At 44.3% G+C, this 13,877-nt stretch overlaps 1 protein-coding gene across 10 annotated transcripts in view; it reads left to right on the forward strand.

Moving 5' to 3' along the window:
• CHD5 (chromodomain helicase DNA binding protein 5) overlaps positions 1-13,877 on the forward strand; it is a 244,062-nt gene that overhangs the window by 180,031 nt on the left and 50,154 nt on the right. For all 10 annotated transcript variants that reach the window (XM_033922353.1, XM_033922361.1, XM_033922357.1 and 7 more), the window contains 4 exons: positions 1,099-1,258; positions 2,696-2,775; positions 9,506-9,635; positions 10,606-10,695. In XM_033922353.1, coding sequence (XP_033778244.1) covers positions 1,099-1,258; positions 2,696-2,775; positions 9,506-9,635; positions 10,606-10,695 — 460 coding nt within the window. The remainder of the gene's footprint in view (positions 1-1,098; positions 1,259-2,695; positions 2,776-9,505; positions 9,636-10,605; positions 10,696-13,877) is intronic.

The raw sequence follows: 13,877 nt of genomic DNA on the forward strand, positions 1-13,877 counted from the left end.
CTTAGTCTTGAAACCTTGGCGGGTGTTTTCCCCTACAACAGACTCCGGAAGAGCGTTCCAGCTCTCCAACACTCTCTGGGTGAAGAAGAACTTCCTTACGTTCGTACGGAATTTATCCGCTTTCAACTTTAGAGAGTGCCCTCTCGTTCTCCCTACCTTGGAGAGGGTGAACAGTCTGTCTTTATCTACTAAGTCTATTCCCTTCAGTATTTTGAATGTTTCGATCATGTCTCCTCTTTTCAAGGGAGAAGAGGCCCAGTTTCCACTATGTAGCTATGTGTGATGTAGGTGACTTTTTGTTGTCGCCGGGAAATAGGAGTAGAGAGGTACAGCGCGCAGCCAAATTCCTCTGTTCTTACTTTGGAGACTTGTTATACTTTTGATTTTTCTTTTTTTTTTTTACGTTTGTTACAATTTTTACCTGTGTTATCCTCATTTATTGAATCTAAGGGGTAATGTGCAGATAACAGGCTAACACACAACTGCATTATGGCATTTTTCAGGGGTTTGCCTATCTTGCAATAAACCACTTAATAAATTTTCAGCATTTTTTCTTGCAGGGGCGTAGTGTGGGTGGGAGATCTAGTTAGTGTATTGTATTTTCTACATGCTGCTGGCTAATGCACAATTGACAGGAGATCATATAGCTCTTTCTTAGCTCTTGTGTGCTAATTGGAACATAAACACATTACCTGAATTAAAAAAAAAATACTTTAAATGCCTCCATTGATTGTCACTTTAGACTTTCAGTGGTACAATTTCACACCAAGCTGCATTACCTGGATAATCTAATGCACTTTAGTAAAAGGACCTCTTAATTGTTTGCACTTTTTACTTGATAAATTACCAAAAAGGAATCCATATCTGCTTTGGAATGTTGCATATGGCACACGCTGGCTAAAACTGTGTAGACTTATTAAAGGTGTGGCCAATTCAGAATCGCTTGCATGAACTTTGAGAGTCAGAAGAATCGCACTGCTTCGCAATTCTGCAGATCGACGGAAATGCGCATACTAGCATGGGAAGCTTTCGGTGAAATGCAGCCCGTCGTTTCTGAACCTTTTCTCCTCTGTTTTCTTGTTCGCTTTCCTTCATCAGGTTCAGGAGTTTGAACATGTGAATGGAAAATACAGCACCCCCGACATGATTCCTGAGAGACCAGAAAGCAAAAAGTCCACTGAGGTTGTTTCCTCTGACCCCAACACACCTGTTCCTGCCAGTCCGGCTCCACTTCAGACCTGCACTTCTACATTGTCAGGTATCATATCAATTACCATATATGCTCGAATATAAACCAATCCGATTATAAACTGAGGTAACCTTTTCCTCCCCAAAAAGGGGGGAATATACATTTTTGGGGGGAGGGGGTATATTCAATTGCCATGCCTTGCACCCAGCTTTTCTTCCTTCCCTTCAGCCAATGAATTAGAACTAAAAATTTGGGGAGGATATTTCCTATCTTGATCCTCTCAAAATAATTTCCTTGATATCACTTTCTTGAAGTGAATTACAATAGTCAGAATGTGATAAAATTGCTAGCTTAAGATCTTTTTTTTGTCAAAAATATTATAATTTCACATACTGGTTTTAATGAAGCAAATAGACACATAAATTATGCCTGTTTTATAAAGGCAACTTACCGTATTTTTCGCTCCATAAGACGCACCTGACCATAAGACACTCCCTAGATTTATAGGAGGAAAAGAAGAAAAAAACCATTCTGAACCAAATTCTCCCTGCCAGGCTCTGCACCCAACCCCACATTCCTTGCCAGGCTGTGTACCCTGTCCCCTCTCTAGTAGTCTAGTGGTAGGCTGGGACAGGGCACAGGGCGGGCAGGGACAGGGCACAGGGCAGACAGGCTGGCAGACCTAGTGGCAGGCAGGCCTAATGACAGGCAGGCAGGCCTAGTGGCAAGCAGGCAGACAGGCCTAGTGGCAGGCAGGCAGGCCTAGTGACAGGCAGGCAGGCCTAGTGACAGGCAGGCAGGGCCCCCCACCCTGAGGCAAGCAGGCAGGCAGGCCCCCCCATACTCCCCTGAACTCCTCCCCATACCCTATTTAGTTCCTCCGGTGGTCCTGCCCTTCCCTCCAGCTGACTCCCGACAGAGCAGCGCAAAAGCAGCATTTATTCCCTCCAGCTGACACCCGTCAGAGCAGCGCAAAAGGCAGGTGCATGCTTCCTGAAAAGTGTGCGCCTGCCTTTTGCGCCATTCTGACAGGAGTCAGCTGGAGGGAATAAGTTACGCTTTTGCGCCACTCTGTCAGTAGTCAGCTGGAGGGAAGGGCAGGACCACCGGAGGAACTAAATAAGGTAACCGGGGTGGGGGGGGAGGAGGGGGGGAAGGGGAGGAAGAGAGAGAGGGGGGTTGGGTATTCTCTCCATAAGACGCACCCTTATTTCCACCCACTTTTTTGGGGAAAAAAAGTGCATCTTATAGAGCGAAAAATACGGTATGTGCATATCTGCTGCACAAGTTAGCTGACCTTTTATAAAATTATTTTTCATGTCATCACCCCTCCCAAATTGTGTTGCCCTAGGCACAGGCCTAGTAGGCCTCTGAGTAAATCCAGATCTGGAAACGGGACGTAAAAAAGAAAGTCTGCAGTGACGCAGTGCCATCCTGTTACCTAGCCAGACTCTATAAGTTAGTGGCAGTGGTTACATAATGAGCTTCTGTTTGGTTGGTTTTCAGAGAAAAATGAAAGTCAGCCTGGGTTTCTGGAAGATAAAGAGCAGACAGACATTAAACCCAAAAAGCCTGTGGAAACCCAGGTAAGAGTTTATTTTCAATCAAGTGGTGCTAAAAGGCTGGTGAAAGGTGCAGTAGCTGCCTTGAAAAGGTCATGTGGCTGATAAAGCAGCCCGACGACCTCTCGTGGTCTGCGGCGATCCTGGATATTCAGTGCCAGGGGCCCGTATCCAGCCACCAGCATTGAATATCCGGGTCATGGTTTGCTGCCCCAGACCTAGTCAGCCAACTCAATATTCAGCAGCTGACTGGCTAGTTAGGTGGGTCTCGGTGCACAGCTTCGTCCCTCGCCAGGCCAGGCTTTCAGGATTTCCCAAATGAATATGCATGAGATCAATATGCATACAATGGAAGCAGTGCAGGCAAATAGATCTCATGCAAATTCACTGGGGAAATCCTGAAAACCTGAGTGGATTCGGCCCTCGAGGACCGGAGTTGTGCACCCCTGATGTAGGGTTGCCACATGTCCGAATTTAGTCGGACATGTCCTCTTTTTAGAGGACGGTCCAGGTGTCCAGATGGCTTTTCAAAACCCCGTCAGTTTGTCCGGGTTTAGAAAAGCACTGAGCTCGGGGCCGTGTCAGGACGCATGTGACACGATGACATCACACGCATGCGTGTGACGTCATGTTGCATCCGCCCATGCGCAGAGACCCTCTGCATGTGCCCTGAAGAGATGAAGTTTGCGTGGGGCCAGGGTAGGGGGCAGAATGGGGCAAAGCTGTGGGTGAAAAGGGATGGGGGGCTGTAACCCTAGATCTATGTAACCTCTAGCCTTAACCTCTAGCTACTGAATATTAGCAGTGACCAGCTATGTCGTGCGACGTGGCCGATCACCAGCCATCCAGGGAACAGAATATTCAGCGGGACAGACAGCGGGCTATCTCCCACTGAATATCAGCAGCTGACTGGCTATATGCTATTTAGCCAGCCGGAATGTGTTTTGCAGAGGCTCCAAAATTAGTGGATTTGAATACTTAATTTTACAGTGAAAATATCCAGTTCTAGATGTGAGAGCAATTCTACGACTGTACATCTATATATAGATGTTGTAATAAAGGAACACTGGTAAGTAATTTCCTGTATAGAATACTAGGGTAACGGGTAAAATGCATGTCAGTATAGCTATTGCTAGCAATCAGCATTTTCAGTTGGTATAACCAATGTCAGCAAAGGCCTATGGGAAATTATATCAATCTGACTCTGGAATGTTGATTCAGAATTCTGTGCTCCTGCACAAAATTCACATACAGTAAGCATCAAGGCAGACTGTTTCAAATAACCCTAATTCAATCAGTGCTTAGAGGACCTGGCAGCAAAAAGGTGTGAAAAGGTGTTAATATCTGATGCTTAGGATGGACAATGGGTCCAGGTGCACAGATAACTAAGGTTAATCAGAAACTATTGTCAGAGGCATACTGGAAATTACATTTGACTTCAGCCTATTCTTCTTCTGTCTAGCACAAATTTACTACGGATGGGGATGTTTAACTTCTATTGAAGCTCAGTAGATTCTATATTTAGAATAAGTTTCCAAACTATAAAAGCCCCCTTGCAACATTACCCCCTCTCTCTCTTGCCGCTCTTGCTCCTCTCTTGTCTACCTTATGGAACCCGAAGCTTAGACCCTCACCCCCATCCTCTTTTCTCTCTCTCTCTTTCTTTCTGTGTTCTCTCTCATTCACAAGAACACAGGAGCAGTCTAACTTTTATGAATCTTACTTTGCTGTAAGCCTATTTCTATAATATATTCTTTATGCAATCACCTCTGGCTGTGCTTCTTATTTGAGTCTACTTCCTGGTGAATCTTCGGTGACGGTATTGAACCCGGGACCTGGCGTTTTGTTAGGGCGCCTAACATAACCCCTACAACCTAATATTGTGGGGGCCATTTACAATCCTTACAATGCACACCTATAATTTAGGCATGAATGCTTATGCCAGCCAAAAAGCTGGTAATAAGTACAGTACTCCCCCGCGAATTTGCGATTCAGAGTTTGCGGTCTCAGTCATTCGCTGGTGGGGTTTTTTTTTTTTTCTTATTCCTCCTGCTGCTTTCGATCCACGCACACACCCATCGCCTCGTCCTGTCAATTATTATTAGCGCGGCCGCTGTGAGGGAGATAGGGGAGGGGGGGGAGAAAGAGAAAGGAGATCGGTGGCAGTTGCATCAGGAGTTACAAATTCTTATATTGCGTAAACATTAAGGAGGAAATTCTGTAAGAGCCACCTGAAGTTAGGCAGTGGTAGGCATGTAAAGCACACCTACCGGCACCTAATTTAATTGTTTTTAATTGGCATTAAGTGGCATGATAATTGAATGTTATTAAAAAGCCAATTGCAAAACAATTAACATAAAACATAGGCGGTGCTAGGGGTCTTCTACGACTGATGCCTATGTCCCCGGCGAATAGCAAACACCTCGGGGTGGCGGCAGAATTAGGCGTCACTAGGCATCGCTATGCGGGATTCTCTGATGCACCTAGGTGCCGGAAATATGGGCCTTTAAAACCCTGGCCTATGTTTCTGGCGCCTAGGATCTGTGATAGCCGCGACTGTGGAAGCGGTGCCTGTCGGCGACTGACACGCAGCAGGGGCCCGTTTCGTAGGCGCCTCCCCCAGCATACACCGCTTCCAGAATCGGCCCCTAAATGATCTCAATAAAAACAGGAAATCCAATTTGGAAATCTCTCGCTGTGTTTCACAAAGAAGCATCCTGCAACATCCTCCAAGCACACCCCAAAATGTTTAAATCCTGATGCAAACTTTTGTGCATTTTTTCTGGTTTCTCTTTTGAGATACACAATAACAAGGAGTCAAAGCCTACTATACCGAAGACTGTCATTTAATGTGAAGCCACTAGATGGCAGTGTACCATTTTGGGGTTGAAGTAGTATAATACTGTAGTTACTTTCTATTCAGCTTCTTTCTCACTGATCTTGCACCAAAGATATTCTGCTTATGCCCTGTCCAAAGCTGTACCAAGATAAAAAGCCCTATATACTAAATAAAATCTGACTTCACATTCCTGCAGCATCTTTTTGTTCAGTATGCAAGAACAAGCTCACTCTGTAATATACTAAAGGCGTTTGCATAAATAATTCAAACCTCTCTGTTCCAGAATGAAAAACTGTCATTATCAGACCAGTCATTTCCTCCAAGCTCAGAGAGTGGAATCCATTTGTAACATACTTTTTGAAAGGCTTTCAATCAATTTTATTCATTTTTCACAGCCCAATTAAAGAAATTGCCATTATGTCGGATATTTCCTGGAAATCGGCTCATGCAGTGCCATTATTACCCTTAAAGGCATGTCTGGAAAACACTATATAAGAAACACACGTATTCCTCCCCCATTCTCTCTCCTTTCTCCCCCCTCTCCTCACATTTATATACACGCCATTAAAAAAACCCATTTAAGGTACTCTCCTCCTTGAGGTTTGCCATACTCATTACAATTCTTGAAGGAATTTATTTCTCTTCTTTGAGTATATTAGAGATAGGATTTTGAGACATACAGAGGGCATCTACACTTAGACACCAGGTAAACATGTAAGTTATAGAATGAATACCTTTGGTTAAAAAAACAAACAAACCCAGCAATGGCAGTAAAATCACCCATCTCAAATTATAAATTCACACTACAGGGGTTCAAGGAAGGTTTAGATAGGTTCCTAAAGGATAAGGGGATTGAGGGGTACAGATAGAAGTAGAGGTAGGTTATAGGAATTAGTCAGGATCCACTTCACAGGTCATGGGCCTGATGGGCCGCCGCGGGAGCGGACCGCTGGGCGCGATGGACCTCTGGTCTGACCCAGTGGAGGCAACTTCTTATGTTCTTATGTTCTACTGTACTTCTGATGTAATTAGAGTATAACGATTGCTTGAGAACAAACAGGAGAAACTGCCTTCACAGCAGTGAACAGCAAACAGAACAACCAAGGTGACCAATTGGTGTTCAAGCTCTTTTATTGTGACGGATGCGACACGATCGTGTTTCGGCCCACGAGGGCCTGCCTCAGGAGTCTTGTCATCGAATTATGATGTTTAAAGCGTACAAAAATCCACAAAATCTTTCCAATCATCCTGTGATAACAGCACTTCTTTTTTGAACGGGCAGCAGCAAACACTGGTTCTCTGAGCAACACTGGTTCTCCCTCCTTCAAAGCGGCTTCTAATTAGTCAGCAGTATACATCAATTCAAAAAGTTACTGTTAATCGAGTTGAGATCCTTTTTGGCTGAAGATCTGGTATATAAAGCTAAGCTTTAGTTTAGTTTAGTTATCATAGGATGATTGGAAAGATTTTGTACGTTTTAACCATCATAATTTAATGACAAGACTCCTGAGGCAGGCCCTTGCGGGCCGAAACACGATCGTGTTGAATCCGTCACAATAAAAGAGCTTGAGCACCAATTGGTCACCTTGGTTGTTCTGTTTGCTGTACTTAGAGTAGCCCCGCAAAAAAAAAAAAAAAATAATCAAAATTTAACATTTAATTAAATTTTTAGGGTATGATACACTCGACCAGCCAGTTCAAATATTTGTGAAGACCATTTGGTACGTGCGGAATGGTATTTTAGAAAGGATGCACAAACCTGATTAGAGACATCCAAGAGACCCTTTTCTAACATAAATGTCTGCATCCAAAAGGAGCACCTATTCCACAAAATCAAACATCAGTCAACACCCCCTGGCCAAAAGAGTCCCCCCTCGCCCAAAACCAGAACCACCTGCCAGTAGAGAAGCCTCATGCTCAAATCCAACACACCCCAACCCTCCCACTCACACACACACTAATAAAATGTCTCACTCCTGCTTGAAGCTTGAATGTACCCACCAGCTTGCAGGTAGAGGGCAAAACTTGGCAGCCTCCTTGAGCTCCCCCCCCCTCCTAGGCCCAAGGCCTTCATATCAGTCCTGCCGGGTGCAAAACCCCTTACTCTCCATTCCCCAGACTTACCTGGGGGGGTTCCTGGGGGGTAAGAGGAGTGTGTGGTGCAGTGGTTGAAGCTACAGCCTCAGCACCCTGGGGTTGTGGGTTCAAACCCCGTGCTGCTCCTTGTGACCCTGGGCAAGTCACTTAGTCCTCTGTAGCCCCAGGTACGTTAGATAGATTGTGAGCCCACCGGGACAGCTAGGGAAAATGCTTGAGTACCTGATTGTAAAACCGCTTAGATAACCTTGATAGGCGGTATATAAAATCCTAATAATAAAACTTGTAGTGAGGTGGGAGTGATGTCCATTTGCTCCTGTCTTGTGACCTCTGGCTAAAGAAAATGCCCTCCAATACTTCCAGCGTATTATCATGGTATTACCACCAGCAGTCAAGCATCCATACCATTAGAAATCTCAACAGCCATTTTGTGTAGCAGGAAACCATGAGGCAGGATCAACTTATAAGAATGCTGCTGTATAAGTTGCATGCGTATCTCCTTCATTTAGGTGCAAGAAATTACACCAGCTCCATGGTTGGCGTTAAGTCCTCACACCAAAATTATAGCTGCATGCTTTACCTGTAACACTAGTATTCTATAAAGCAGTGGTTCCCAACCCTGTCCTGGAGGAACACCAGGCCAATTGGGTTTTCAGGCTAGCCCTAATGAATATGCATGAAGCAAATTTGCATGCCTATCACTTGCATCATATGCAAATCTCTCTCATGCATATTCATTAGGGCTAGCCTGAAAACCCGATTGGCCTGGTGTTCCTCCAGGACAGGGTTGGGAATCACTGCTATAAAGGACAGCGGGAATCTCCTTATCCTTTATTTCAGGAACCCCCATCCTACCCTCTAGGCATCTATATCTGGGTGCCATTTAAAAATTTGTCCTCAAAGTAGCTTCTAAGAAGCAAGAATAGTTAGGCTGACATTGTGGATGATATTAACTTCAAATAAGTTAACAAAATTCCACATAAGATTGAAAAGCGCTGGTTCATTTAATATGTTTCTTCTTAGATATCTCGAGATATCTGAGAAGAAACATATTAAATGAACCAGCGCTTTTCAATCTTATGTGACTTCACCTCCAGCTTTAAACCTAGCTGTTTTGTCGGTTCCCTGATGCAGCAACGAAACGTGGCACGTCGGAACCAGTCACTATTTTCAAAGCTAAGTTATTTTCTTTCAAATACTAAATTATTAAAGCAATGACAGTGTCAGCATAGCTTTTTTAGGCTAGCGCTTAATCCGTTGAAAATTCACATCTTCAGAGTCAATTCAATTTCTGAACACTGCTATGATTGGGTGGTGAGGCGGAGTAATCAGCCTTCATGTCTCTGAGCAGAGTTCTAAGAAAAGAACTGTGAATGAGTAACATTTGAATTTATTTTGTGTGATGATACTGCAGTGACTTTTCCAGGTCTTATTGCCTGCTCTTGTCAGGCAGGAAGTCCGCGCATGCATGGATGCCACACGATGATGTCACGCACATGCTTGCGTGCGCGTGACATCATTGCATGGCATCCGTGCATGCGCAGACTTCCTCCCTGCCTGATGCAATTTGAGGAGGCTTCTCAAAACCCGGACAAAGTGCCGGGTTTTGAAAAGCCATCCAGACCACCGGGCATGTCCGTGTTAATCTGGACGTCTGGTAACCCTGACCCCGACAGTCCTCTAAAAAGAGGACATATCCGGGTTTTCCTGGCATCTAGTAAACCTGTATGTTACTGTTAACCCCATTATTTTTTCTGCATAAAATGGGACCAGTAAAATGATCATATTTGATTCAGATGATTTATGTTGATGGTCCAGGTGTTAACAAATCCTGACAAGGTGGACAGTGAGGAACAGCAAGAAGCCATAGAGGGCAAAGAGAAACCAACCGAAAGCTGCAAAGAAGACATTGAAAAGCTGGAACCTGCTTCAGATCAGCTGCTGAAAGGTAGCTCCCCCTAATGGCCAAGATTAATTTGCAACTATTTTAAATAAAAACTATCACCAGTGCAATAATTTGAAAATATAAATCAAGAATAATCTCTTGGGGCCCAGTATCCAACTTATGGTGATCAGCGTTTTGCTGACTTCTGTTGGTGTTAAACCTGGAAATCCAATCCCGGGCTATGTCTGGGCACCAGCATTAAATTTTAAGTTTTGTGGAGCTGGTTAAGTCATTTTCAGCACTTAATCAGTTATGGGTTACTAAGGTTTTTTTTTCCTTTACAATAAAAAAAAGTTTATCACTTACCATTACTGTACTGTAACTCTGAAGAGCGCTGCTTCCAAGCTTTCTCCCACAAATTCGCTGCTTCCATGTTTCTTAATGTGCACTGAGAAAAACGCTGTTTCCCAGCATCCCTAGAGGGAAAGGCTTCTTCCCAGCGTGCATGAAATCGCTGTTTGGCTGAACTGAAACCGCTGCTTGCTTGCCTGCCCAAAACCGTGAATAACATATACAAAAGTTATTCACGGTTTTTCCATATTCGTGCCTATGGTCCGCCCGCATCCCCCGCGAATACAGAGGGAGAAGTGTATTACTAAATCACATGTAGGTACCATTGCTTACATGTGTAAAATCCCGAGTGATAACTGCTATTTTTTGAACATTTTCTTTTGTGAAATCTGTGCTCCCACTGTACATAACAGCAAATGTATTCATATTTCTTTGTCTATGTATGTGTATTTTACAAAAAAAGCTCTGCATTCAGGGAACTGCGAACATCTTAACAGGAATGCTCCAATTCCTACCTGACCAACATATGCAAATAAGGGTACCTGTAAATCATAGGGAAGGCATTTTCACGAAGCACAGAGTAGTAAGGGAAATTAATGTTGCCTATGGCTCTACATTTTTGAAAGAAAATATAGCTTTGCTGCTATGCTTTATTTTTAAAAAAAGTCTTTTGCCATTCCAGCTGAAGTAGTTGAAGAAAGAGACAAGGGGTCAGAAAAGCTGGAGTTCAATGTAAATCAGGCAAAACTTGAAGAGAAGGAGCCCAAGTCAGGTAAAGAAATGAAAGCCTTGATAATAGGATTACTGTACCAGACCGGATCAGATGCTCTCACTTAGCTCTGCCTTGGTGTACATTTGAGATATTTTGTAAGGAGTAAAATTGGTAGCTGAGTTACAGTGGCATGTGGCTTTCAGGGGATTCGGTGAATCCCCAGCTCTAGAGCCCTGTTTTTAAAAAATTTTTTTGGTTTACTTTTTGCATGGTGCAGTTTGCTCAACCAATCAAACTGCATCCAACAAAAGTAACCCCCCCCTCCCCGAAAAAAAAAAAAAAAAAAAGCAAGGCTCTTGGGCTGGGGATTCTCCAAACCCTCTGAAGGCCATGACAATACTGATCTGAATGTAATTGGCTAAGCAGTATCTGCCTGTTGCCTGCTCGACCAATCAAATTCAGGGCATGGGGTGAATCCCGCTGAAGGCCCTGACTGCATGCCACTGCCGAAGGGGTAAAACGCGGACCTCACAGACCTCGCGGATCTAAACCCGCACGTCCTTAAAAATCTGAGGTCCGTGCCGTTTGTAGTTAGTTTTTGGCTCTGACAGACCTCGGTGACAATTTAGCGCTGACAGATCCGTCTCAGCATAGGGAGGGAAAAGTATTAGGATCCGTCAGCATAAAAATGTCACCGAGGTCTGTCAGAGCCCATTTACTGGGGCTGCAGGAAACCAGTTTAAAGGATTCGTTTTAGAGCCGCTCCAGCACTAGTCTCTGGCTCTGACAGATCTCGGTGACAATTTAGCTCTGACGGATCCGTCTCAGCATAGGGAGGGAAAAGTATTAGGATCCGTCAGCGCTAAAATGTCACCGAGGTCTGTCAGAGCCAGAAACTACCTACAAGCGGCACGGACCTCAGATTTTTAAGGACGTGCGGGTTTAGATCCGCGAGGTCTGTCAGGTCCGTGTCTTACCCCTTCCCTTAGTTGGTTTAGCTTTGCCTCTGCTGATCATAAACCCAACAGCATCAATAATAGATGCTTAGATGGCTTAGGATGCTATGAGCAGGCAAATCAGAAGAGCACCTCGCCTTGGATAAAGTGCAGACAAACAAACAAAAAAAAAAGGCAAGGGTGGTGTCTTTCCAACCAGTGGTAAAATCCCTGTTTCGGTTTGTGAGAAAGCCTTCCTCAGGGCACACTTGAAGCGATCGATCGGCAGCATACAAAGTCTCACTTAAAGTGAAAGTGGAGACTTAAAAGGAACAGAATGTGATGGGTGGAGACTTTAAGGAACGGATTGTGATGGGTGGAGACTTTAAGGAATGGATTGTGATGGGTGGAGACTTTAAGGAACAGAATGTGATGGGTGGAGACTTTAAGGAATAGATTGTGATGGGTGGAGACTTTAAGGAACGGATTGTGATGGGTGGAGACTTTAAGGAATGGATTGTGATGGGTGGAGACTTTAAGGAACAGAATGTGATGGGTGGAGACTTTAAGGAATAGATTGTGATGGGTGGAGACTTTAAGGAACAGATTGTGATGGGTGGAGACTTTAAGGAATGGATTGTGATGGGTGGAGACTTTAAGGAACAGAATGTGATGGGTGGAGACTTTAAGGAATAGATTGTGATGGGTGGAGACTTTAAGGAACGGATTGTGATGGGTGGAGACTTTAAGGAATGGATTGTGATGGGTGGAGACTTTAAGGAACAGAATGTGATGGGTGGAGACTTTAAGGAATAGATTGTGATGGGTGGAGACTTTAAGGTGGTGTTGACGTGATATTTCTAGATAGAGAAGGTCTTTAGGGGGTGGTGGACTCACAAATTGACAGTATCATTTGGCCAGACCATGCAGTGTGGGCAGAATACAAATTATGGTTTCAGGGTAAGGGGATTATATTTTGGAGGATGAATGATAATTTGTTAAAAAAATAGTCATGTAAAGGGGAATGGATAGTGTGAAGGCCATGGGAAAGGAAGGGTAAAGACAGAATTAGGATGGAGGTGAGAGAGATAGAGACTAGAAAGGGAAGTGTGGAAAGCCTTAAGAAATAGAGGGAGGACGGAAAAGGCAGAGAGGAGCCATGGATGAAGAAAGGCAGAAGGGATCATAAAGGAAGGCGAAAGAGGACAAAGGGAGAGGAAGGAGAGAAGGAAAGGATGGGGGAGGGGGACAGAGGAGATCCAAAAGTAAAGATGAGGATTCAGAAGAAAGGGTGGGGAAAGAGGCAGTAGAAAATACAGGGGAGGCAAAGGTAAACCTGTTTGTTGTTTTCATTGTAGATGTTTGATTATATAACTTTAGAAATGGTTAATGATTTAAAATGCACATTGAGGTAGCCATTAAGAGTATTTTTTTCTTACAGCTGGCATATCTCAAATGGTTAATTATAAGGAATGTCAAAATTGTCTTCTGCTGCCAAAACCCCCTTTCTCCTCCAATCGGTGCTCCCCTACTTCCATACTCCTGCCACTGTGGTGTAGCAGCACGCTACTGCCCCACCCCCTTTTTATCCTCACTGCCATGCTGGACAATCATTGATCGACCAATGAGCTCTGCCGTAGCCCTGTCTCCTCCCCTCCCCTTGGAAACACTTTCAAATTATGAGAAGGTAGAGGTGGGGGGGCACATGTTGACAATGGCGGAGGCCCCGGGGAAGAGAGCAGCACTGGAAGCCTGGTAAGAAGCAACAGCAGTTGGGGGGAGGAAATAGGAAGCGGAGAGCGTAGCTGGTTTCAAGAAAGGTGTGGACAAATTCCCGGAGGAAAAGTCCATAGTCTGTTATTAAGACATGGGGGAAGCCTCTACTTGCCCTGGATCGGTAGCACGGAATGTTGCTACTCTTTGGGTTTTGGCCAGGTACTAGGGACCTGGATTGGCCACCGTGAGAACGGGCTTGATGGACCATTCAGTTGACCCAGCAAGGCTATTCTTATGTTTTTTTTGGAAGGACAGTGACATCATCAATACTGATGTTGACATGGGGGGGTGGCACATGGAATTTTGAAGTTGCCCCAAGTAGCTAGAAACTTTGCACCAGCCATATACATTATCATTAATTTTTTTAAACAAATATTTACAGGGTGAAGCTGGACGTGATACACAAACTATTGTGAAATATCACCACCACCCGGATAATGCCGCTGATTTTATCAGACCACTGCAGCTAGGGTTAAAAAAAACACAAATGTTGACCATTCAATTGTCCTGACCGAGCGTATAAGAAAACTG

The sequence above is a fragment of the Geotrypetes seraphini genome, chromosome 15 (genome assembly GCF_902459505.1).
Source record: "Geotrypetes seraphini chromosome 15, aGeoSer1.1, whole genome shotgun sequence".
NCBI classification, from domain to species: Eukaryota; Metazoa; Chordata; class Amphibia; order Gymnophiona; family Dermophiidae; genus Geotrypetes; species Geotrypetes seraphini.